Source organism: Sceloporus occidentalis, unplaced genomic scaffold, assembly GCF_023333645.1.
Source record: "Sceloporus occidentalis isolate IW3139 unplaced genomic scaffold, rSceOcc1.0.p SCAF_22, whole genome shotgun sequence".
NCBI classification, from domain to species: Eukaryota; Metazoa; Chordata; class Lepidosauria; order Squamata; family Phrynosomatidae; genus Sceloporus; species Sceloporus occidentalis.
This window is the reverse complement of record NW_028317002.1, coordinates 5,492,501-5,515,972: the sequence shown is the minus strand read 5'-3', so window position 1 is coordinate 5,515,972 and position 23,472 is coordinate 5,492,501. Positions and strand designations below refer to the sequence as shown.

Sequence of the window (23,472 nt, the reverse complement as noted above, 5' to 3'; positions counted from 1 at the left end):
AGAGGACTGGAAAAAATATGCAGAAGTGGGGGCAAGAATGCCTGCAGGCACAAACATAAAATGATTTAGTACATTGTCAGCTATTTAATTTTGGTTCAAATAATAGCAGATTAAGTACAGTGAAACCACATTTATCTGAACACAATCAAATAAAAAAACAGTTTTATTTCATCTTTGTTCATTTGGACGCAGGGAATTGTCAAACACCAAATAGGAAAAACAAAATCAATCCTGTTTGATGTTGCACAAAACCCCAGTGAGAAAATTTTTATGCACATATATTTATATTGTGTATGGTGAATGCTAATAGAGATATCTGTTTGCAAAATGCCCTATTTATCTCTTTATAGCTTCAGTATTTCAAGAATCTTCATCTACAGGTTTATGGTAGCCAGTGCTCAAAGTCTATTAATTTTCCTTGGGAGCTATTTTGTAGCCAGCCAAGTCTCCACAGACAACTTGAGACAGACAATAAAAGAAGCCAGGGAAACTGAATTGTGCTTAATTATTATTTTTCTTCCAATACATAATGAGAATATATTCCAGATTTGGAACTTGAATTGTAATAGCAACATTTAAAACAGTCTTCACGTGCTTTCTGGACGTTTAAAGTAGTATGGGAATAACGGATCAAACTGTCAAGGTTTGTATGTTATTACTCATACAGTGGTAGACTCCGCTCGGATTTATTTCTCCTATTTTTCTCCTCCTGTGTTACAGTTACATGGCCTTATTTTAATATTTTAAAATATAAAAAAATATGCATTTTTGGCATAATTCTGACACCATAACAAATCATGAAGCATCTGGCATATAATGTAAGAGGACCGTGTTTTTAGGCTATCCCACAGAATGTATATTTATTACTTTTTAATCTATTTTATTGTACTTTAGAGAAACGTGATTATTTATGTTTTTTTAATGCCAGGCCTACATGACTTTCTGTTATCACTTAAAGCAAAAGTCATTTTGATCTCATTGTCATGAAGTGTATGTACAATTTGGTTACTGTATGCGCACATAAATTACATTCTGATGTAGCATTGGGATATTGGGACATTCCTCTGTACCAATTGTAGGTATAATTTAAAAAAAATTCTAATGCTTAAAAATAATTGAATTTACTTGTATATACACTCCTGTGAAACCAGTGGCCACTTAATATCCACTGCCAGTGGGTTCAGACTAGATTTTTCTTAGGCAGTTGCAGTTTAGTGAATAGACTTGCCCATCTTCAGAGACAATCCTCTCTAAACTTGTGGCAGAATGTACCCCTGAGATGATATCCTTTTTTTCACCCATTATGGGTGTTTAATATTGTTTTAATATGTAGCATTATGAACTTGATGGCAGCTCACAATTTCTCAACTCACAAGCTCAGGCATCAGCTCAACTGCAGGTAGTTTGTAAATACTTGAGTTACTTATTGATTTGTGTTTATGATAACTTGATGTTTAGACCAAATATATTCTTACCAATATCATCTGGCTGCCCTTATACTCATTGTTTGGCATAAACAAGGATGAATGCTACTGATGCTTCAAAGGTACAAGGTTTAGCATCTAAAATGTAGTACCTATTTGTTCCGTTGACTGACATTACATGAAATACAGAAACCACAGTGAAGGCAATATTTTTGTCAAGGTGATAAAAGTTGATTTTAACCATCTGGCTCATAAATAATCAAGTTATATTATGCTTACACATTATATATTGTGGTAACAGAATGCATTTCCTGACAGCCCCATATGTTACCATAAATGCAAATTAACTGCTGTACAAAATAATAGTTCAGTTGCATGTGGTGTCATCAAGAGGGTAGTGAAACCACATTTAAAATGTTTCTATTGTGGATATACTGTATAATAGTGATGGGCAAAATATAGTTTTGCTGTTTTGTTCAGGTGGATGGTGATGCTTTGCCCATCACTAATCTATATGCCTGTAAACAATGTTTAGGTGTCAGAATACCCTCATATATATGTATTCACTGCAGTCATGATAGCAAATAAGAATGAAAAATAACACATTTGTAATAGCAGAAATTAGGGAAAATAAGCATACTTGCTAAAGCTTTTAGTTTTAAATCAAAGTGTCCTCATCACACTGCTGGCATTTTGTCCTAAAATATGGCTCTGTAATAATAATTCAAGAAAATCTTTATCAACACAATGTGAAGAATCCACTTAGCTGTGCACAGAGCCTTATTACATTCGCATACATAGAAAATCTATCCAGCAATAATCATTCTTCACAAAGTAACCTCTTCAAAAAATGTTTCTTAGCAACTGACCCTCTTTTTTTATATATTTTATTTTTCAGTTTTCCAAGAGTTTACTAAATACAAGATTTTACGCGATTTTTACATGCATTTTTCCATTTTTTTTAACCATCGTCCCTCTGGCATTATGACACAACATTTGTTGACTTCCTCCACAATGAGTATGAAAGGAAAGGAGAGAAAACCGAAAGGGAAAAGAATAAGAGAAGGAAATTCAGTAGCACCAATAAGAAAAAATTGCGGAAGGAGCAGAAAGGGAAGGATATTTGGGTGCATCCAATTGCTACCAGTTGTTGATCATCTATCTTGTCCTGAGTTTAGTTTCCAGCCGTTTCAGGGTCTCCATGTCTTCAAATGTGCATGTAGACTATTTGATGTTCTATGGGCATAGTATTCATGAGCTCTAGTAGCCACCAGGTCTGTAATGTCAGGCATTTCCTCCATCGCCTGGCTATAAGTAGGTAACATAAGTAGGTGGTGTTGGTTATGTGTGTTCAAATATTTTTTATGTGTCTTAGAATCTGGGGCAGAGTATATCCATAAGTCAATTTTCCAGAAACACACATAGTTGGTATCCTGTAACCTGTCTTAATTCAAAGCAGTTGGACATGTTCACATTGCCACCTGATGTGATGCATCATGCCTCTGTGCCCGCATTCCCTTCTGGATTGATCTGAAGCTATGGGCTACATTTGTCACTAGGTAATAAGGTGTCAGGCTTGTGTAAGCAGGTCGGGTAGGAGCCCTATTGCGGGGGATATCTGAGACTGTATTTCCCAATGTACAGCGACACACAGATAAGTAAAGACAAGAGACTAAAGACACACAAGGCTGGTGTATAAGAATAAACTATATTGAAGAATGCTGGCTAATCTGTAGAAACCAGTCCTGTTTCCTGGTCAGTAACACAGTACCACACAAGCCTAGCCAAACTGGTGTGGTACTTGAGACCGATTAGCAGGGCATATGGCAAGACACACAAAAGGAACAGTCACCTCAGACATGGATAGGGGACAGACACCTCGGAGTTATAGCTGGACTGGCAGGGGGACTGGAAGCCCTCACACAGGGCACACAGCAGAAAGCCCTCAGGCTGATATACGTGGTCAAAAATAAGCCGCGTCATTAACAGAAGGTCACAGTCGACAAGCTAAATCAGGTATCCAGGAGAATGGTCACAAACAAGATGAATCAGAATCAGATGATCAGTAGGAAACTGCTAGGAGAAATATAAGACCAGGATACAGAGCCACAGAATGAAGCTGCTTACACTGCACTGTAAAGGCAGTAACTGAGGTGCTGAGCAGCTATTTATGGTCAGGTAAGCAGGTGCAGTTGGTCAGATGATATGATTCCCAGGTTCCACATACCGGAGAGTGGCCTGTACAGGTTGCAAGGAAACATGACATGCATCACAAAGTACAAGGTAGAAGGATGGAATACTGACATAAGGCTCGGCACGCCTAAACCTCCCTGCCTCTTCTGCAGGTGCTTTGTGTAAAGGTGCTTGACCCTTTTGATATTCTTGTAGTATTTCATGTTTGATTATAATTGGCATAGTTCAAAACTAGAGGATCATACATCCAAAAGGTAACAGATCACTTATCCTGTTTGCCAGGAGCTTTGCCTACAGTTTAACATCTTTGTTTAGAAGCAAAATTGGCCTAAGATTTCCTGATAGTGGGTGTTTTTTACATGGCTTTGGAAGGGTGACAATGTGTGCCCTTAGCATTTCTTTTGGATTTGTTCAAGATTCCTTAATTTCAATTAACACTCTTGTTAGCCCAGGGGTGAGACTCTTTCAAAGTCTTTGTGGAATATGTTGTAAAAACCCACCAGGGCCTGGTGATTTTGCTGGTTTAAGTGGTCTTATGACTTTGCTGGTTTCTTCTTCTGTGAATGGTTAATAAGTTGTTTTTGAATGGGAATTAGCTTATGTTGTGCAATGATGGCTGGGGTGTGCCTGAGCCATCATTGAGGTTTACAATGATGATCTTTTCCTTAGTTTGTTGGTTATCATCTTCCCTAATTTGTTCCCTTGTATGTAGTAGTTATGGCCCATGGTCCATAGCATTCTTTTAGCTTTGTGGTTGCACGTTGCCATGTCTCAGCATCTTCTCTTTGAGTCACTGGATTTCAGCTGCTTTAATCTGATTTTATGGCAGAGCTCCTTCATTATGCATCCATTCGCTTAGCCCACTATGCCAAACCCCGCTGAGCCTCAACTATTTATCATAAAATAAATATTTTTGTCGTAATTACCAAAACTGTGTTTAATCCATTTTATTAAAATATTATTACTTAAATGCGCAATTAAAATAAATATAAAAGTAATTGCGGTACCAAACAGAGGTTTACATTGATTATAGAGGAACTGTCATATCCAAAATAAAACTATAATTGAATCCAGCACCAAACACCTTACATTCTTTGTCTGTGTACATTGTTTTAGCAGACATCACATGCCTCGAACCCGAAACATTCATGTTTTAAGTGAAGAGAAAAAACAATGATAAGTACTAGGGCTGCAACGACTAATCGATAAAATCGATAATAATCGATAATGAAAATCGTTGCCAACGAATTTCATTATCGATTAGTTGAATCGATTTTTATCGATTATTAAATGAGGGTTTTTTCAGAGCAAACGCTCTGAAAAATACCCCTCATTATATAATCCGTTTAGTCTGACTCACAGCAGCAGCTCCTACTTACCAGTCCCTCCCTGTAATCACTGTGACAACTGGCCCCGACCCCTTCCTTCTCCCAGAAGGCCACAACCACATGGCTGTGACACTCATCTAACTGTAAGTATAAAATTAATATTTGGGCTACTGAAAGTTAGGGGAGGTGGGAGTTAATTTAGGGGCAGTTATGGTTAATGGGGTGTTTAGGGTTAATTTAGGGGCAGTTATGGTTAATGGGGTGTTTAGGGTTAATTTAGGGACAGTTATGGCTAATAGGGTGTTTAGGGGCAGCTATGGTTAATAGGGTGTTTAGGGTTAATTTAGGGGCAGCTATGGTTAATGGTGTGTTTAGGGTTAATTTAGGAGCAGCTGTGGTTAATGGGATGTTTGGGGTTAATTTGAGGCAGTTTTGGTTAATGGTATGTTTAGGGTTAATTTAGGGGCTGTTGTGGTTCATGGGGTCTTTAGGGTTAATTTAGGGGATGCTGTGGTTGATGGGGTCTTTAGGGTTAATTTAGGGCAGTTATGGTTAATGGGGTGTTTAGGGTTAATTTAATGATGAGGACTGAGGGTTAATTTTATTAATTTATTAAAGTTAACTTAAGGTGCAGTTAGAGATAAAGGGGGGCAAACTAAGGGGAATCTAAATCCTGGGGGCAGTGAAGATTAACCCAGTACTTATTTATAAAAGTATGGTCTGTGACTCTATGAGGGGACTATGAGATATCTGGGGGGTATAAGGCATATCTGGGGAGGACGGAGTGACATATCTGGGGGTATAAGGCATATAGGGTATATAAGGCATATGTGGGGAGGGCAGTGTGGCATGTCTGGGGAGGACAGAGTGGTGTATCAGGGTGTATAAGGCAGATCTGGGGCCACAGTGGCATATCTGGGGGTAGAGTGGAGTGGCATATGTGGGGAGGGCAGTGTGGCATGTCTAGGGAGGATGGAGTGGTGTATCGGGGTATAAGGTGTATCAGGCACAGTGGCATATGTGGGAGGCAGCGTGGAGTGGCATATGTGGGAGGCAGCGTGGAGTGGCAAATGTGGGAGGCAGAGTGGCAAATGTGGGAGGCAGAGTGGCATATGTGGGAGGCAGAGTGGAGTGGCATATGTGGGAGGCAGCGTGGAGTGGCATATGTGGGAGGCAGCGTTGAGTGGCATATGTGGGAGGCAGCGTGGAGTGGCAAATGTGGGAGGCAGAGTGGCAAATGTGGGAGGCAGAGTGGCATATGTGGGAGGCAGAGTGGCATATGTGGGAGGCAGCGTGGAGTGGCATATGTGGGAGGCAGCGTGGAGTGGCATATGTGGGAGGCAGCGTGGAGTGGCATATGTGGGAGGCAGCGTGGAGTGGTATATGTGGGACGCAGAGTGGCAAATATGGGAGGCAGAGTGGCATATGTGGGAGGCAGAGTGGCATATGTGGGAGGCAGCGTGGAGTGGCATATGTGGGAGGCAGCGTGGAGTGGCATATGTGGAAGGCAGCGTGGAGTGGCATATGTGGGAGGCAGAGTGGAGTGGCATATGTGGGAGGCAGCGTGGAGTGGCATATGTGGGAGGCAGCGTGGAGTGGTATATGTGGGAGGCAGAGTGGAGTGGCATATGTGGGGGGCAGCGTGGAGTGGCATGTCTGGGAGGCAGCGTGGCAAGCCTGGGCTCAAACGTGCATAAATTGGGGGGGGCTGGTTGCGAAATAAAGGCAAGAAATGCATTTTAGCAAAGTTTTTTTATTATGCTGTCTGTATTTAATATAATTTGTTTATTACATTATTTTAAATAAATGAAAAATTTACATTCATTTTTTTTATCCGATTAATCGATTAATCGAAAAAATAATCGGCCAACTAATCGATTATGAAAATAATCGTTAGTTGCAGCCCTAATAAGTACATAAAGATATGATTTGTAAAAATCAAGATTGGTGATAGGCTGAAATCTGCCAGCTATTTAAAAAGGTAGTGATTGATTTCTTATGTGAAGCATATGTATGCAGAACATAGCAGATGTATTACATAGTTAAGTCAATTGAGGTCAGCCTATCCCTAATTTCATGATCCAACTCAAACAGAAAAAATAAAATACCATTTTAGATCACATATGGTTTTGGTGGGGTGTTCCTTCATGACTTCATGGGCCATCAGATTAATCCTTTGATCTGGAAGCTCCCCTGCTCTTTCAATGTAACGGTTAATGGTTTTGAATAAGACTTTTCATAACATTTACATGGCATATCAAGATGAACGTCTTGGGAATAGAATCTAACAGGAGCTAAAGAGTCAAATGATCCTTAACCCTAGCCACACAACCAAAGCCTTTAAAACAAAAGTGGCATCAGCCATTGCAAAATGAGTTGAAAAGTAGGTCATCTACAAGATGTTGTGTCCACATAAATCTTTCAATACATAGCTACAGCATCACAGCAATAACATGTTGCATCTGTTTTTAACATTTGTCAAAAATTAATAAACATTGACTAGCTGCTAGCACACAACACAAAATTTTTCTAGCCAACACATACCCACGTTTGCCAGCCAGTCCTTAATGCACACACTCCATCTGATAATTCATAGTGTGTTTTCTAAAGCACTGTGGATTTATTGTTAAGCAGTAAAGCTCTTTTCTATTATGGTATGGTGCCTCATGCCCTCACAATGTAATAAGCAACTTGTATTGCTGTCAAAGGTATCAAAGAAACACTAATATTGCCTCTCTTCCCCAAATGACCTTGCTATACACATAAAGCCATTGCTGAAGAAAGAAATACAATTTTGAGCAAAGTTCAACATGAAGGAATAATGAGGATGAAAACATGAATTTGTTCTTTCCCTCTTGTATGTCGATTGTTTCCTTTTCTACTGAGAATGTATCAACTTAAGTAGTTTGCTTAAGGCTATAAAGATGTGTTAAATGTCCTTTCAATATTATATTTGCTTATCCAAAGGTAACAATCACTTTTTACAGTATAGTACATCAATACCATAAACAAATTTTCCAAAAAACACATAACAAAATAGGCAAACATATTACTCTGAATAATCACCACTTGAGTAATCTTTGTAAATAATTATTCCCTAGGACTAAAAGTAAAACCAACAATGATCAAACTTCCCCTGATACAGAATGAATAAGCTAACTGCAGGAAAAAAAGAGTTCTGGTGTAGAGCCCTGCGCGGGACTGCTTTTTCAATCCCGCTCCCGCTGTTTTTAATCCCGCTCCCGCCCGCTCCCACAATGTGGGTGTTCCGCTCCCGCCACATTTGTGGCCAATCCCGCCCGCTCCCGCCACATTTGTGGCCAATCCCGCCCACCTCCTTACCTGATTTCCCGCTCAGTCCCGCAAGGCTGCCCTCGAGTTGTTCCCTCACAGCGTCTCTTCTCTTGCTCCGCCCAGGAACCAGGCGGAGTCACAGGAAGTGACGTCACATCACGTGACTCCGTTTTGTTCCTGGGCGGAGCAAGATAGGAGACACTGTAAGAGAGCAGCGAGAAGGCAGCCTTGCGGGACTGTGCAGGATTACCGGGACCCGCACGTACATTGCCTAACTGCCCGCTCCCAGCCCCAGCAAGACCGCCCGCAAGTTTTTTGGCGGGTCCCGCGAGACCCGCCTCCCAATGCAGTCCTCTATTCTGGCGCACTATAATAAAAGTAGAGTATATCTACAGGAACATTACATTAGTTGCTATGGTGATTGAACCACTGTTACCACTTATCACTGCTCTTAAATGTTTGTATAAACTTAATTATGGGGAGTTATGTATAAAATTTCATCCTGGTACAAAAAACAGGCTCATCATATTGCCGTATTTGCTCGATTATAAAACGACCCCCCAAAATCTGAATATTAATTTATGAAAAAAAAGAAAAAGCCTGAATATAAGACGACCCTATAGGAAAAAAGGTTTACCAGTAAATGTTAATTCATGTAAACTATGTGAACAATTTTTTTTTTAATAAAAGCTATGATTGAGAAAAATATTTTGTTTTCATTGCCTTTTTTTTTCAACTTGCCCCCCCAGTTATGCACATCTGCCCCCTGGCTTGCCACTCTGCCCCAGAAATGCCTTATAACCCCTATATGCCACTGTGCCCCATGATATGCCTTTTAACCCTCTAAATGCCACTGTGCCCCATGATATTCCTTTTGACCCCCTATGTGCCACTCTGCCTCAAGATTTGCCTTATGCCCCTATATGCCACTCTGGCTTTTAGGGGGTTAAAAGGCATATTATGGGGCAGAGTGGCATATAGGGAGGTATAAGGCATTTCAGGAGGCAGAGTAGTGTATAGAGGGTTAAAAGGCATTTCTGGAGGCAGAGTGGCATTAAGGGGGTTAAAAGGCATTTCACAGAGCACACTGCCTCCAGAAATGCCTTATGCCCCCCATTTAACACTCCCTCCCCCTCCCTCACCCAAACTTACCCGAGCTTCTGAGTTCCCGGTGCGTAGTCCGGGCAGCGTGTAGACCTCTACGCGATTCACGTAGACAACTTCCGCTGCAGCTGGGAGGAGGTGCGGCTAGCAGTGGGGGTTGTCTGCGTCCATCGTGCAGACCTTCCCCGGCTCTCAGAGATCACGGGGAACTCTGATCTCTGACAGCCGGGGAAGGTCTGCGCGATGGACGCAGACAACCCCCGCTGCTAACCGCACCTCCTCCCGGCTGCAGCAGAAGTTGTGTACGCGAATCGCGTTGAGCTCTACACGCTGCCCGGTGCTTAGTGCTAAGCACCGGGGACTCAGAAGTACCGGTAAGTGGGGGGTAGACAGGAGGATCCAGGTCCCCTGCATCGCTGCGGGGGATCTGGATCTTAGTCTCATAGTCAGACCTAGTTGAGGTCTGATTATAAGACTACCCCGATTATAAGACGAGGGTATTTACCAGAGCATTTGCTCTGGAAAAAACCTTGTCTTATAATCGAGCAAATACGGTAATAACTCATAACCTTCTAGTATAGGGTGCCCAGAGCTCTCCCTTTTCTGGGGGAAACAGCTTCATGAGGTATGGGGCTTGCTGACCATGGGTTAGGGTTACCCTACATAGGAGTGGGACGAGCGCTAAGTGGGCTCTACACATTAAGTGGGTGGGAAGTAGAGGTGAAGTGGGCATGACATGGCTCACCTGCCCGTTGAAAAAGGAAAGTGACCCGGACCTGAGGAACCAGCACTTCACAAAGAGATTATGGGTCAAACATGAAGCATTTCAAAGTATTTATCTTATCAGCTAACTGAATATTTTTGTAATTTGCATTAGGGACCAAATTTCAAGCATCATCATTCCTTTTTAACCCCTTAATGATCAATTCAGTTAATGCAACGGTGTTGCTGTAATGCTTTGATGTCGAGGCATTTAGCAACACTGACAAGTACAGCAGGGACCCTGTGTGGCCCCTTCCTGGGGCATCCACGTCCACCATTTTACATATGACAACGGACAACTGATTGTTTAGGAGCCTCCTAAGCTCTTTTTAAACGGTGTCACTGAAATGCCTCGATAGCCTGACATACCAAAGGCTGTAAAATCATACTTAAAGTACATATGTGGAAAAAAATACACACAAATAATGACTGCCACAAATATTGACAAATGTTTGTGGTAGAATTGGCTAAAATACCACCATTTTAAATACCCCGGGGTGTCTAGTTTAAAAAAAAGTATGGTTTGATGAGTAAATTGAATTAGACAGCTTCAAACATGTCCCAAATAGGACATGTGGGCCAAAGGACCAGATGTCAAAGTTCCAATTCGAAAAATCCACACCTCTCAAATGTGCCATTTTACCTCCCAAACAACCCGACAAACCCATGCATGAGTGGTATTACTGTACTCGGGAGATGTTGCTGAACACATATTTGGGTGTTTGACAGTGACATACACCAGGAGCTCTAAATATATACCTAAAGCACAATTTGTATGAAAGAAAAAAAAAGTATATCACAAAATTTGGAAAAGGCTGGTGATAGAATTAAAGCATGGAAAATATTAAAATACCAGAATTTTAAATACCCTGGGTGTCTAGTTTTCAAAAATATATGGTTTGATGGGGGTAAATTTAATTGGCCGGGTTCAAATATGTCCCAAATAGGACATGGAGACAGGATTACCATATTTGGAAAATGAAAATAATATTTTATAGGTTTTTCAATTAAAAGTGAGAAAAAGTGCAGTTTTTAAATTTGTCACTATGTTTTATTATTTTGATATAATAAAAATGGTATTAGCAGAAAGCCGTTCTTGTTCTGAAAATAAACAATATACAGCTTGTGTGGGTACATTAAATGTGTGGGTACATTAGAAAGAGAAGAAAATTACATCTAAATCCAAGCACCGCAGAAATGTTAAAACAGCCTTGGTCACAAGGAGTACAAAAAATAAAAAGTATCTTGGTCCTTAAGGGGTTAAACATAGCCACCATTTTTGGTTTTTTCCATTATACATGTCCAACAATAAATATAAAGATTGTAGAAGCATATTTACCATTGCTGCCTGGTGTATTTGGCTGTTGTGTTTGTGTACTGACAGGAGCTTTGCCCTTGCTTGCTCTGCTGAAAATGTTTGAGTGTGATGATTTATACATTTTGGTCCGTGTGCTGGAAAACAGAAACTAACAGTTACTCAGGGGACTGCTGCACTCACACAAACATCTTTCTGTGAGAACAGACAAGTGGTTACAGAACTGTGCACAGAATTGACACATTTATACACTGGCTGTGTCTCCTGGTTTCTCTGGGGCTTGTTCGTGACAGATGAGTGGTTTAAAAAACAGTTTTGCTGCAACCTAGTGCTTTTAGTATGTTTATCTGTATTTATGTGGTCTTCTAGTACAATCATTTTTTTGTCTGGACAAAATGTAACACAGCACTACCACCTAATAAGTAAAGCACTCAATTGCTGACCTTGGAAGAATGCTTCTTACAAATTGGGCATGTCTATTATAAATACAGTATGTGGTGTCCAGAACTCTACACAATATTTTAATCAATATGACACAATGTCAGCTGTGGTAAATGTTCAAATAAGCGCTACAGAGAATGTAATATTCTCCCATAACCACTGTACTATACAGTATATTCTCTTTTTATAACATATAACCCAAAGTATATGTTTAAATGAACAGTACAAACAGGGCCCCATTTGTTAACACACACATAAAAAATAATAATATATATATATATATATACACCGTATTTGGCCGCACTTGGCATATATAGGCCGCACTTTCCCTCCCAATTTAAGTCTTTAAAGTGGAGGTGCGGCCTATAATTGGGGTTTAGCGCAGGGATGCGCCATTCGTATCGCCCGACGCCCGGGACATGCAGTTCTTGGGGCCGGGCGGGTGTTATGTTTTTTTTCTTTTAGCCCTGCTGTGGGTACGGTATCTAGATATATATATTACAAGTGGTACATCACATAATACTTTTGACTTACATAAGTCAAAAATGAGGGCCCTGTTTATCCAAGTGTACTTACTTAATCACTGGAACGCTTGCCAGCACATTTACATATGGTGCAGTCCTAGATTCAGTAGTATCAATGCCTGGATTTAGGATAATAGCTACTCTTCGGAGATTCCATTGTCTCACAGGTTTTGTGCATGTAAGAGGGAGTCTCATCACACAGTTCTGTTGACAGGAAGAAAATCAAATGAAAGTTTAGCATGGTAAGTGACTAAAATGTATATTATTTAGATTACAAAGCTTATACTTTGTTGCATTTCTCCTGGTGAACCCAACTCGGTCAAAATAGTTTTCATTTTTAATAACATGTGCATGTTTTATTTGTGGTTCGTTGGGTTAACCTACCTGTTGCACTTCTGCTTCATTTTGGAATGTGACTATATCTAAAAAAAAAATGCGTACGCTTATAAGATCCAGTCATGGAGTTGTCCAGCTCTTGGAACTGTTTCTTAGTATTAACAAAAAACATTTAAACAAGATTTAATTAACTAAGGTAACATGCAGCCATACTGCCACTAGGAGGCCACGTATTTGCAGCAGAAACTGCAAATGCTTTCAATGATACAATAACCATTATAAATATATCTACAAACATTAAAATATTATGCCAGTGTATGCATATTTTGTTTTTACTTGTCCACCAATGATTCACATCTAATACATTTTGTTAATATTCTTATTCCTTCTGATTATAAAGATATATTATACCACTTTTGTGCTATTTTCCTGAGGCAAGCGATCGTGAAATAAAAAAGGTACACACAGCCTAATCTGTACTGTGCACACACGAAATTTTGACTTTTAGGATTATCCAATCTACATTAATTTAATAAATTTTAAATTTAAAATGAAGAGCCTCTAAAATATTGTGAGAACTGTTTTGTATTCATGGTCCAATTAACACAGTAAGGGTAAATTATATGCTCAGTTCAACAGCCTCTTATTCTGCAAAACTGTTCATTTTTCCCTTTTCTACAGTATTCCCAGATGGTTATGTGTTTGTGCTGCTTGGGGCACTAAAGGCCTAAAGGCAGTTGTTGCTTGATTGAACATTATCCCTTTACAGCACTGAGCATAATCTATCTGGAAGGTTGTGATTGCCTTGCATTCAAACTAAGAATTTGTGCCTTGTTTCGCTGCATGTGAGCCAGGAAAGTATTGCAGAATTATTTTCATTAGTTATACATTTTCACTTTTCTTTAAGCCCCTTAAGTGTGTTAAAAATGAACATATGTTTGAATACATATTTAAAACATCCTGGAAGGCAGCAAAAAATATGATTTTATGCAATGTTTTCGGAACTCCATAGGTGTATTTCCCCCCTCCTTTTCCGTGATGAAGGTGAGATAGAGTACAGCAGACAAGCCATATGGCAAATGATGTGGAAGGTAGTGCTAGCAATACGCATAATAATTGGACAGGAAGGGATAAGAACCAGAAGGGATAATGACAGCTCTCGCTGCCCAAAGGCCCGGTAATCAACTGTCATACCTGGAGATAAAGAGAGTTTAAATTTGCCTACCTTCATTTTCCTTTGCCCTGTGTCATATGTTGTCATTAAAAGAATTACGTTAGAGTTTCATTTTGTATGTGATAAAAATGAAATACAGTATTCCCAATAGATTACTGTCAATTTGAGATAAGAGGCCCACATGTTCAAACAAATTGTGTAGCAAGCTTTATATTTACTCCTGCTTTTGTAGGTTGATGGCAATGCAGTTGCTGGTGACACTAGTGTCCTAGCATTACACATTTTAATATCAGGAAGATACAACAAGTTCAGCACACTTATAGATAGTTTGTTCTCAAGAACTTATTCCATCATAGAAACAGGCAATATTTTAACTATGCTAGGTCTTTCTTGGACCTGTGAAAAGAGGAAAAAAAAGATTCCATATTTTGGGACATTTTTTTGGGGTAATTATTTGTTTGTAATTATCGCTGCACAAACAACATTTAGTGAGTACTAAAAATAGCATGTAATCAAATAGGAAACCTTTATTTCAACTAAAGCTTTCCTATAGTTAACGTTACCCACCATACCACGGGGGCTCAGCTTCAGGACGTCATGAGAAAGCAATGCGGGAGCTGCTGTAGAGATCTTTCCTCCAACATCACAGACCTCCATTGATACAGCTCCCTGGGCCAGCCAGAGGATATCAGAGGACCTCAATTGGCCCATGATCACAAACTGCCAGCAAGAGACATTTAGGCATCCACCTAGGACAGTGCCTAAAAATCTGAACTGTCCTGGGTGTACGAATATGGGTCTCTAAGCATAAGGTCTTTTATGAAATTCATCACTAACTGCAGAATTGCTATGTTTTAAAAATAAGAATATGATGAACTCTCTAGACGTGCATGTACTAACATAAACTAGAAAACACGGCAAATACAAAATGTATTCAATCTATAGTTTTGAAATATTGATTCCAAATTCTTTAGCCCTTTATTTTGTTTCTATAAATCATTTTGCCAGCAGTCTCCCCACATCAAATACATCAGTTTTCTGATTTCTCCCACCAAGACATTTGGAATCAAAATATGGATGGTTTAGTAAAAAGGTAAATTGTTTTTTATTAAGTCAATCTGTTTGCTTTGCAGAAAATAACTTCTCACCGTTAAAAAGCACTGTAAATTGCCTTGTTTGAAGTAATAGCCGAGGCGTAATTTTGAAACCTTATTTAAAAGTGAGCACTTTATTTACACATGAAATACCGCTCTTTTCCATATTTTTCCCCAGACGCCTAATTACTTAGTATAAATGTATACAAACAGGAGCATTATCTTTCATAATGCATTTGCTACTTCTGCTGGTTTGCTCATAGGGAAGTTAACAGATGGGTATTTTAGATGAACACTGAGTGATCTGGAAAAGATTACAGCTTTTCCATCCTAGTTATTTTGGTGCATAATTTGAAAACACTCAAAAAGAGCAGACCGAGAGTCCAAAAGTAAAAGAAAGCAGGAGAACATGGCAAGCAGTAATACAAGTTTGGCAAGATTATTGAAATGCGATCTTGGAGCTATTAGTAAAAACCATGATTTAGAAACCTCCAAATGTCACTTGCAATCTGTGTGGCTGGCAGAAATGTATAGGAGATGCATGACAGCCAGAGGTCGGCATTTGTCCCCTGATTTGTTGTTATGGTATGGAGTCTGCCTAATGGATGAGGTATAACAACCTTAGGATCCATTGTTTAAAAGGAAAAATGTGTGCAATTTGGGTGCATACTGTTAAATGAACTCAATATTTTTCATTAAATTTAATTTTCAACTTTGAACATAACTTTAATGGAGTTCTAACCGCCCGTATCCTTGCATCGCCATTCTACTTGGTGCTGCCCTTTTCCAGCCTTATGGCATTAAGACTGTTCCGTAGGCTTGACTGTTTACCACAGACAGTTGCCAGCAGGGTTTTAATACTGAACCCATTCCTTACAAGAGAAAATGACATAGTACAGTAAACAAGCTATGGTTGCATGAAGCAACACTTGTTTCAGTGAAAGAAAGGCATCAATGAGGTCTGCCCGTAAAATATAGACATTATTGCCTGTTTACAGGGGGCTCACAGTCATCTTTCATGTCAACAGAACTTAGTACAATTTGTAAAGCTTCATTTTAATAATCTACAGACTCAAAAATATTTTAATGAAATTCAGTTTTGAGTTTTGCAATGAAAGCAAATTTAACCTCAAATGTGCAGCACAAATATGTGCTGTTTTACTATCCTACTGGCAATTTGGAAATTTAGTAAACAAACTTCAAAGATCCTATACAGATGAAGATTACTGTAGTATGGGAGGGTGGGGACATCATGCATAAATAATAACTTGTAATGATTAACAGCTACATGATTCTGAAAGGCCCAGTTTATACCTTTCACTCCATCCATAGTAAGCTTCTAATTTGATTCAACTGACTAGAAGGTTCATTTCAATAATGTATATTTTAAACGATGGATTGAATACATTTACTGAGATTGCTCCAAATAAAAAAAAAACTCTTTCCAAAAAATTAGGTATTAAAATAGAAGGCAAATTCGGTAAAGATGATAACTTCGGTGGAAAAAGTATAATGGGTTGCAAGTTTTTGAGAGTATCTCTTCTTCAGGCATATTATACGCAAAGCTTGCAATTCATTACATTTCAGTTAGCAGATAAAGGTATAATCTTTACCAAATTAGCTCTCTCTCTTTCTACAGCTAACACAGTAAAACACTATGCAATGAACTACAAATCCCCACTCAAACTTTCCTTTGTGATTGATTGAGTCAGTAAGTAATATAGCTAATCATGACATGAGCACTTCAATCCCCAAAAAGTCACAGAGAAAACTAAAGAATGTTACTTAAGATGATGTTGATAGCTTTAATTGGACCAACACGGAAAAAGATTGTCTTGGCTCTATAGCTAATATAGCTATATCCATTTTCCTTATATGAGGTTTTTTTTATATATATTGTACACTCATCCTCAAAGACCTATTATGTAGTTCATACGTTGTAAAAATTTATTTTGTTCCAATGATTATAAAGCACAGAGTATATAATCACTGCCTGCAAGGCAATTACAGCTCCTTGGAGAATTCCACAAGCCTTGTGCGGTTTCTTGTTCATGATTCTATAACTGCACTTGCTTAACAATATCAGGGCTTGTTATTGAGACAGATATAAGGCGGTATTAAAATATGCATGGTTTGCTACAGGGCCTCATTTGGGAAAGAATCTTAATTAAGTTGCTAACTTAAACATTTCTAATTAGATTACTGTTAATTTATATTTCATAATAAATATTACACTGGTTCACTGTTTTGCAATTTAAGTACCACTTTTGCCAATGACTTGTGCTGCTTATTACTTGCCTACCAGATGTTCAGTCTTTTAAGGGTTTCCTTAATTTATCCTTTCTGTACTCATTGTTTGATCATGTTCCTAGGACAGCTATTAACCAGGCTGTTAATATAATTATTCACTTTGCTTTAAGAAGACCTAAATTGTATTGTTTTGGTGTCATATCTGCCATCATAGAAATGCCACTTAGACTCTTGGATATATGTGTTTACACTGGAACAATAAATGCAATAAGGGCAAGAGAGCAAAAGGCTGGAGAAGAGAGAGACACTTAACGGGCGTGAGTACGAGCGAGTGGAAAAAAAACAACAATATTCAAATGACAATTTGTGTTTCCATTTGTTTTGTTGGGGTCCCTCCTTGTTTTCAGAGATTTGTACGAATTGACGAAATTGGGAAATTTCATTAAAAGTGAAAATCACATGAATCAAAATGCACACATAGTGTATGTAAACTAAAATTAGATGGGAGGATTATTATAGATTGGTGGGGGGGGGGGCACATGGCTGTACATGTGCCTCCAGGCCAAAAGGTAACCTGGGTTCATTTACAACAGTACTGTCTGATAGAAGACACTTACCTGCATAGTGCTGTCCATGTACACAGGACATTCATATATCTCTTGACCATGATCTTTATGTTTTCCATGAACTGGAGTTATGATGACAAATGGTAAGAGCTGGCTGGCATCCCTGTAAGAAAAGATTGGCCATTAAAACAGCATTATTTAAAAAAAGAAAACATACTATTTAAGAAAATACAACACATCTTCCTGAACCATTACAATTGCAATTTTTAGGTATTGAACACAATATTTATTACTCAAATGTACAATCCTAGGTAGCGCCATCATATTACTTGCTTTCTTGGAACAACCCTCAATATCAGAAAAAGTAAAGACGATATAAGAAACCTATACAAAATATAAGATCCTGATAACTTTTTAATTCAATGGGGTAAGGGGAAATCCAAGACGATGTCATTAGAATTGGGGCATTTTATTAAAAAAAAAACCCTAGTCAATGTACATAATTTAAAATATTCATTTTAACTTGATTCTGCGAGTTCAGCTTCCCATTACATAAATCGCACTCATTTCTAAAAACCAGAATATAATTTGTGGCACATGAAATAATCTCTTGCTTCAGGATACATAATTCTCAATAAGGCAGCTATGTGTATTGGCGAGTGTGCTTTTGGAATGTATTTAAACGTGTTTCTTCCCAACATTACATATTGTATAACAAAAAATCATTAGCACAAATGTTTCTAGAAACTGGCTAGATGATTAGACTGATTGTGGTAAAAAACACATTAATCTTTCATCTTTTTTATAGTTTTTTTAAAAACTAAATTAGTCATGTTTTCAAATATAGAAACAATAAAGAATGTGTGTCCTTAAAATGTGTACAGTTTGTTATATTACTTAAAAAAAAGGAAACACAAAAACAAATGGAAACATCATTCTGGGAAAAATCATTTCTACAGTTAATAAATGCTTAAAATTTACAAAATATTATCCAGATATATTGAGTTAAATAAGAGAATGAAACTATTCTTTATTGTGTCACCTTAAAGGTGTGCCAAATACTTTTTGTATTTAAAAAATATATTTAATACATTGTGACTAGTAATGTTCTTGGAAAGTACCTTGACTCAATTAAATGGTTATTTTTATAATCCCATGTGGCACCGTATAAAACAGGATTCTCAATGTAGAGGGGATACCCTTCAGTGTCAGGCTTGTAATCAGGGTATTTAGCGATGCGACATTGGAGTACCACCTGCAGGCAAAATAAATCCAACATATACATAGCAGTTCAATACCCAACAAGTGCCTAATCATAACACCAAAATGAATCAATTAAAATGTATTTAACCCCCTGTAATTTGCAAACAAATGAAGTTCATGCAACGTATAGAAATCTTAATGTGGTCAACAATAGAGGTATCAATATTCAGATAATCACAAAATAGTGTTTGCACAGTGTGTCAATCTGTTAGACCAAGTTTCATTAGCATTTATAAGGTAATAAAGGTAATTCTCAAGAGCCGGGCTTAAGGGATGGTTGGTGAAATTGATCAATGACAAGTTTAGGCCACCGACTTTGAATCCAACATATCAGGGACATAACATGTCTCTAATAAGTATATCAGTTATGTAATAAAAAATTGCCAGGAGCGTTATGTTTCAGCTCCTTAACTTACCTTTACATTTGCTTGATTATAAGACGACCCTGCATAATGCATAAATCAAAGGGACTATGTTGAAATCTCACTTATCTTCACATTATACTGGGCCAACCCAGCTATTCATGCAGCAGAAACGTACCGTATTTGCTCGCTTATAAGACGAGTTTTTTTTCAGTGCAAACTTTTCAGGCAACTTCCGCTGCAGCCGTAAGGAGGTGCCGTTAGCAGCGGGGGTTGTCTGCGTCCATCACACGTTACACCCTCCAGCTGTAAGAGAGCATTTCCCACAGCAGTGCAGGGAACTCTTCTCTCTGACAGCTGGGGAAGGTCTGCGCGATGGACACAGACAACCCCCGCTGCTAACGGTACCTTCTTTCCAGCTGCAGCGGAAGTTGCCTGAAAAGTTTGCACTGAAAAAAACCTTGTCTTATAATCGAGCAAATACGGTACGTTTCTGCTGCATGAATAGCTGGGTTGGCCCAGTATAATGTGAAGATAAGTGAGATTTCAACATAGTCCCTTTGATTTATGCATTATGCAGGGCGAGATCAGCCCTTCTTGCAGAATACATTTGCTAGAAATGGCCTTTCATAACAAATAATGAATCGGGGAAGCTAAAGCCACAACTCTCCTTTAAACTCTCCTACCAAACCTCCCTTTAGTGAATAAACCCCAAAAGAGAGGATGGGTTTGCTAGACATTTGAACCAACCACTTTTGGTGGGACCAAGAGGAAAGCTGAGGCACAGATCCAACTTGCATTTTCTGTTTTGTTTTTTAAAGTATGCTAAAATGAATATACCAAATACAAATATACCAACTAGCAAATGTCTGAATTAGCTTAACATGCAAGTTATTTGGAGTGATATCAGTTTTCATAAGAGTTATTTCTAAACTTTATTATAAGTACATATGATAGTTAGCCTTTCAAAAAAATGGATGATTTCTGACTTTTTGGTCATTATATAACATCAACTAAATCCTTTGTTTTGAGCTTGGTGGAAGTCCAAACTCCAACAGATGTTTCTGGATTGTGTTTAAAAAAAGTGCAAATTTTCTGCAATTATTCCTTGGCACATTCTTCTTCATTTAGCTAATGCCCCGTGATAAACATAGACTGTTAATTAACCCAGCTGTCATCCTCTATCTAGACTATTGTAGAGGGAATGACAAGTATAATAGTGAAGGCCAGAACATGAACAGTTACTGCAAAAGCAGAAATATATTTGTGTGGTGGATCTCAAACCTCAAAAGAAGACAGCACATGTAAATGCTAATCTCAATATATCCCACAATCTGTTCATAATTGAAGACTGTCTTATATATACTACTTTAACTGATTGCCTATTCTAATAACCACATAGGCATACCTCGTGTAATGGATATCTGTGATGAGCTGCAAACTCCACTCTCAGAGCCAGGATCAATGCCTCTGGGTCAAATAGTCCCCCGAGCCTTACAGAGGTCAGGGCCCCCTTTTCACCCTTGGCAAAAGGCATCAATCCTTTCTTCATCCATTGCTTTAGCTGTGTGTGCTTCTTGTGCAGATCTAGATATATACACATTGTAAAATTGTCAGTCACTCTATACAAGGCTATAGCCAGAATATCATATTTTATACGTTCCAGCTGCAGCTTGATATTCAGATTTATAGTTGCATTAAGCTTTCAAGAGCAGCCAAGACATGTTAAACAACTCAAGTGTTCTCTAGGCCCCTTATTTGCACTTTTTTTAGGTCTTTTCACATATTCAGACCTGAATAGAGAACAAACAGGATTATTGTTATCTTATTGGTATGAAACAGGCCATGTCAAGTAAGGGAATATTTTCCTGGCCAACAGAAAGTTTTGGCATGTAGATGACCCACCTGTTTAAATTGTTAAACCGGTAACATTTAATCCAACTGCAACACTATTGTAAAATGTATTGTGTGCATGGGACACTACAAAGATAGGAATTCCTAAGAAAACACCCTATTTTGTCTCCTACCAGAAACACATGGGCGTGTAGTATTCTAGATGCATGCTATCTTTTATTTTTCCAGCAGCACACCAGCTGGGGTACCTAGTTATTTATTAAGTCATTTTTTTCAGACAATACGTTAGGACTTTAAAATATTGTCACTATACTTTATTTGTTAAACACTGTGCGTAGTATTTTTTTTTAAAACAACCCACTAGAGGTTGTGTATACAAAAGATATACAGAGAACAGTCCTTGAAGATAGTAAAAACTCCACAAGGCAAACTCAATGCAAATGGGGATTAATTGTCATTTAAGACTTTAGTGCTACCCTAGCAAAGGATATATGACTTTTTATACATAAAAAAGTATGATAAATTCTATTTTTCCCTTATTGTTTGCCACTTATTGTGCTAACATGAGACTTTTGTAGTATCTGCCTTTTATGTTTTTTTTGTGGTTGTTCAATTTTTTTGAAGTATCAAAAATGTAACTCGTTTTTTTCTCACAATCTTTTTCTGTTTTGCAAGTGGTATAGTTTCATTATTGGTGCATGCTTGTACTCTTGCAGCTCATCTCCCACTGGGGGTGATACACTAAATATAACTAGTCGCAATTAAGTGCTTTGGACTGGCGATTGGGCACAACAGATTTTCATCTAGCTAAAGGTCATGACAAAGAGTTTACATAAAACGTATAATGTAATTTTTAAAGGGGTAACTATGCCTTAATGTTGTTTCCTAGACTGCTAAAAAATAAAATATTGAAACACAAACACAGTGGTTGTGTCTAAAAGAAATTCCATAAATTCAAATTATGATACACTGTACTAAATAAATACTAGACAAAAAGAGGCGACTCTAAGTTTATATATAATGAATTAATAATAGCACCTGATTAAGATGTACAGTTTTGCTGTGCTTATGTGAGACTAGATTAATTATCTTTCAAAATATGCTGAGTTTACAAACACTGCTATTTCGTGTTAGTAACCTTGTGGATGTCAAACAGTTGCACTACAGAAGCCCAAAAAAGAATCAATGTTTCTTTTACAGGACCAGCATCCACATCACGGAACTTTATTACTTTATTTATTGCACAATTTAAAAATATTTTAATAAGTCTGTTTTAACCCAATTTAATTTAAGTTCTCTGACTTACCTTGCAGCCAGCTGGTGATAGTTTGAGATTCTGAATAGCCACCATGTGAATAAAACCATGGCTGTGGTACGTCTCCTTTCAGTAAAGCCTCTGCAATCTTTTGGTTTTGAGTATGTGTTGCAATTAAACCCGTCATCAGGCAGCTTGATAACTCTGAAATACTCAGTTTGATGTGTCTCAGATATGCGTTCATTTGTCGGCATTCCTTCAAATAGATTGAATAATTAGTATCTTAATAAAGACGCATTACTGAATCACAGTGTTCTTCTCGTTCTTCTCACCTTTACCCCATGACACAGTATTGTAATTGTACACTCAAGACCCTACTGGGAAGAGCGTGTAGCTTTTGGCCCACAAGGCATGCCCAGCCAAATTAGCCCCTTATACAGAGACACTTGGAAGACAGTAACCAGATTAATGTTATACTTATTTATTTCTCATTAGCATGTGAATTCTTTCTAACCACATTTGCACTGTTAAATGCTTTTGTACAATGCAGGGCTCAGTAAAGTGACAATGCAAAACAACCTAGTAGTGGTTCCTAACCTCAAGTTTGAAGAACCATGGCTTAACAATTCGACAGACAGAGATACAGACTTGGTCCATGTTATACATATATTTATATAAATTCAAGCCAAAACATAAAATGTTTAGCACAATATCAGGACAACATGTATATGTTTATAAACTGTGCATATGAAGCAAGGACATGCCAGGTCCAGAGATTTGCCTGTATCGAGCTGCAAGGATTGGACAGTAATGATTAAAGCTTACCCAGTATAGCAATGGTTCATTGTAATATTATTCCCCTGCCATTGCACAAAAAATCTAATAAATAATAATGATTATCTATTTTTCTCTCTAAACTATGCTGCTTTTGCT

At 38.2% G+C, this 23,472-nt stretch overlaps 1 protein-coding gene across 1 annotated transcript in view; it reads right to left on the bottom strand.

Moving 5' to 3' along the window:
- LOC149300926 (uncharacterized) overlaps positions 1-23,472 on the bottom strand; it is a 164,755-nt gene that overhangs the window by 2,135 nt on the left and 139,148 nt on the right. The window contains exons 84-89 of the mRNA XM_089484481.1: positions 22,591-22,795; positions 20,839-21,017; positions 18,927-19,060; positions 17,857-17,968; positions 12,438-12,589; positions 11,445-11,557 (exon numbers count right to left, since the gene is read on the bottom strand). Coding sequence (XP_089340607.1) covers positions 11,445-11,557; positions 12,438-12,589; positions 17,857-17,968; positions 18,927-19,060; positions 20,839-21,017; positions 22,591-22,795 — 895 coding nt within the window. The remainder of the gene's footprint in view (positions 1-11,444; positions 11,558-12,437; positions 12,590-17,856; positions 17,969-18,926; positions 19,061-20,838; positions 21,018-22,590; positions 22,796-23,472) is intronic.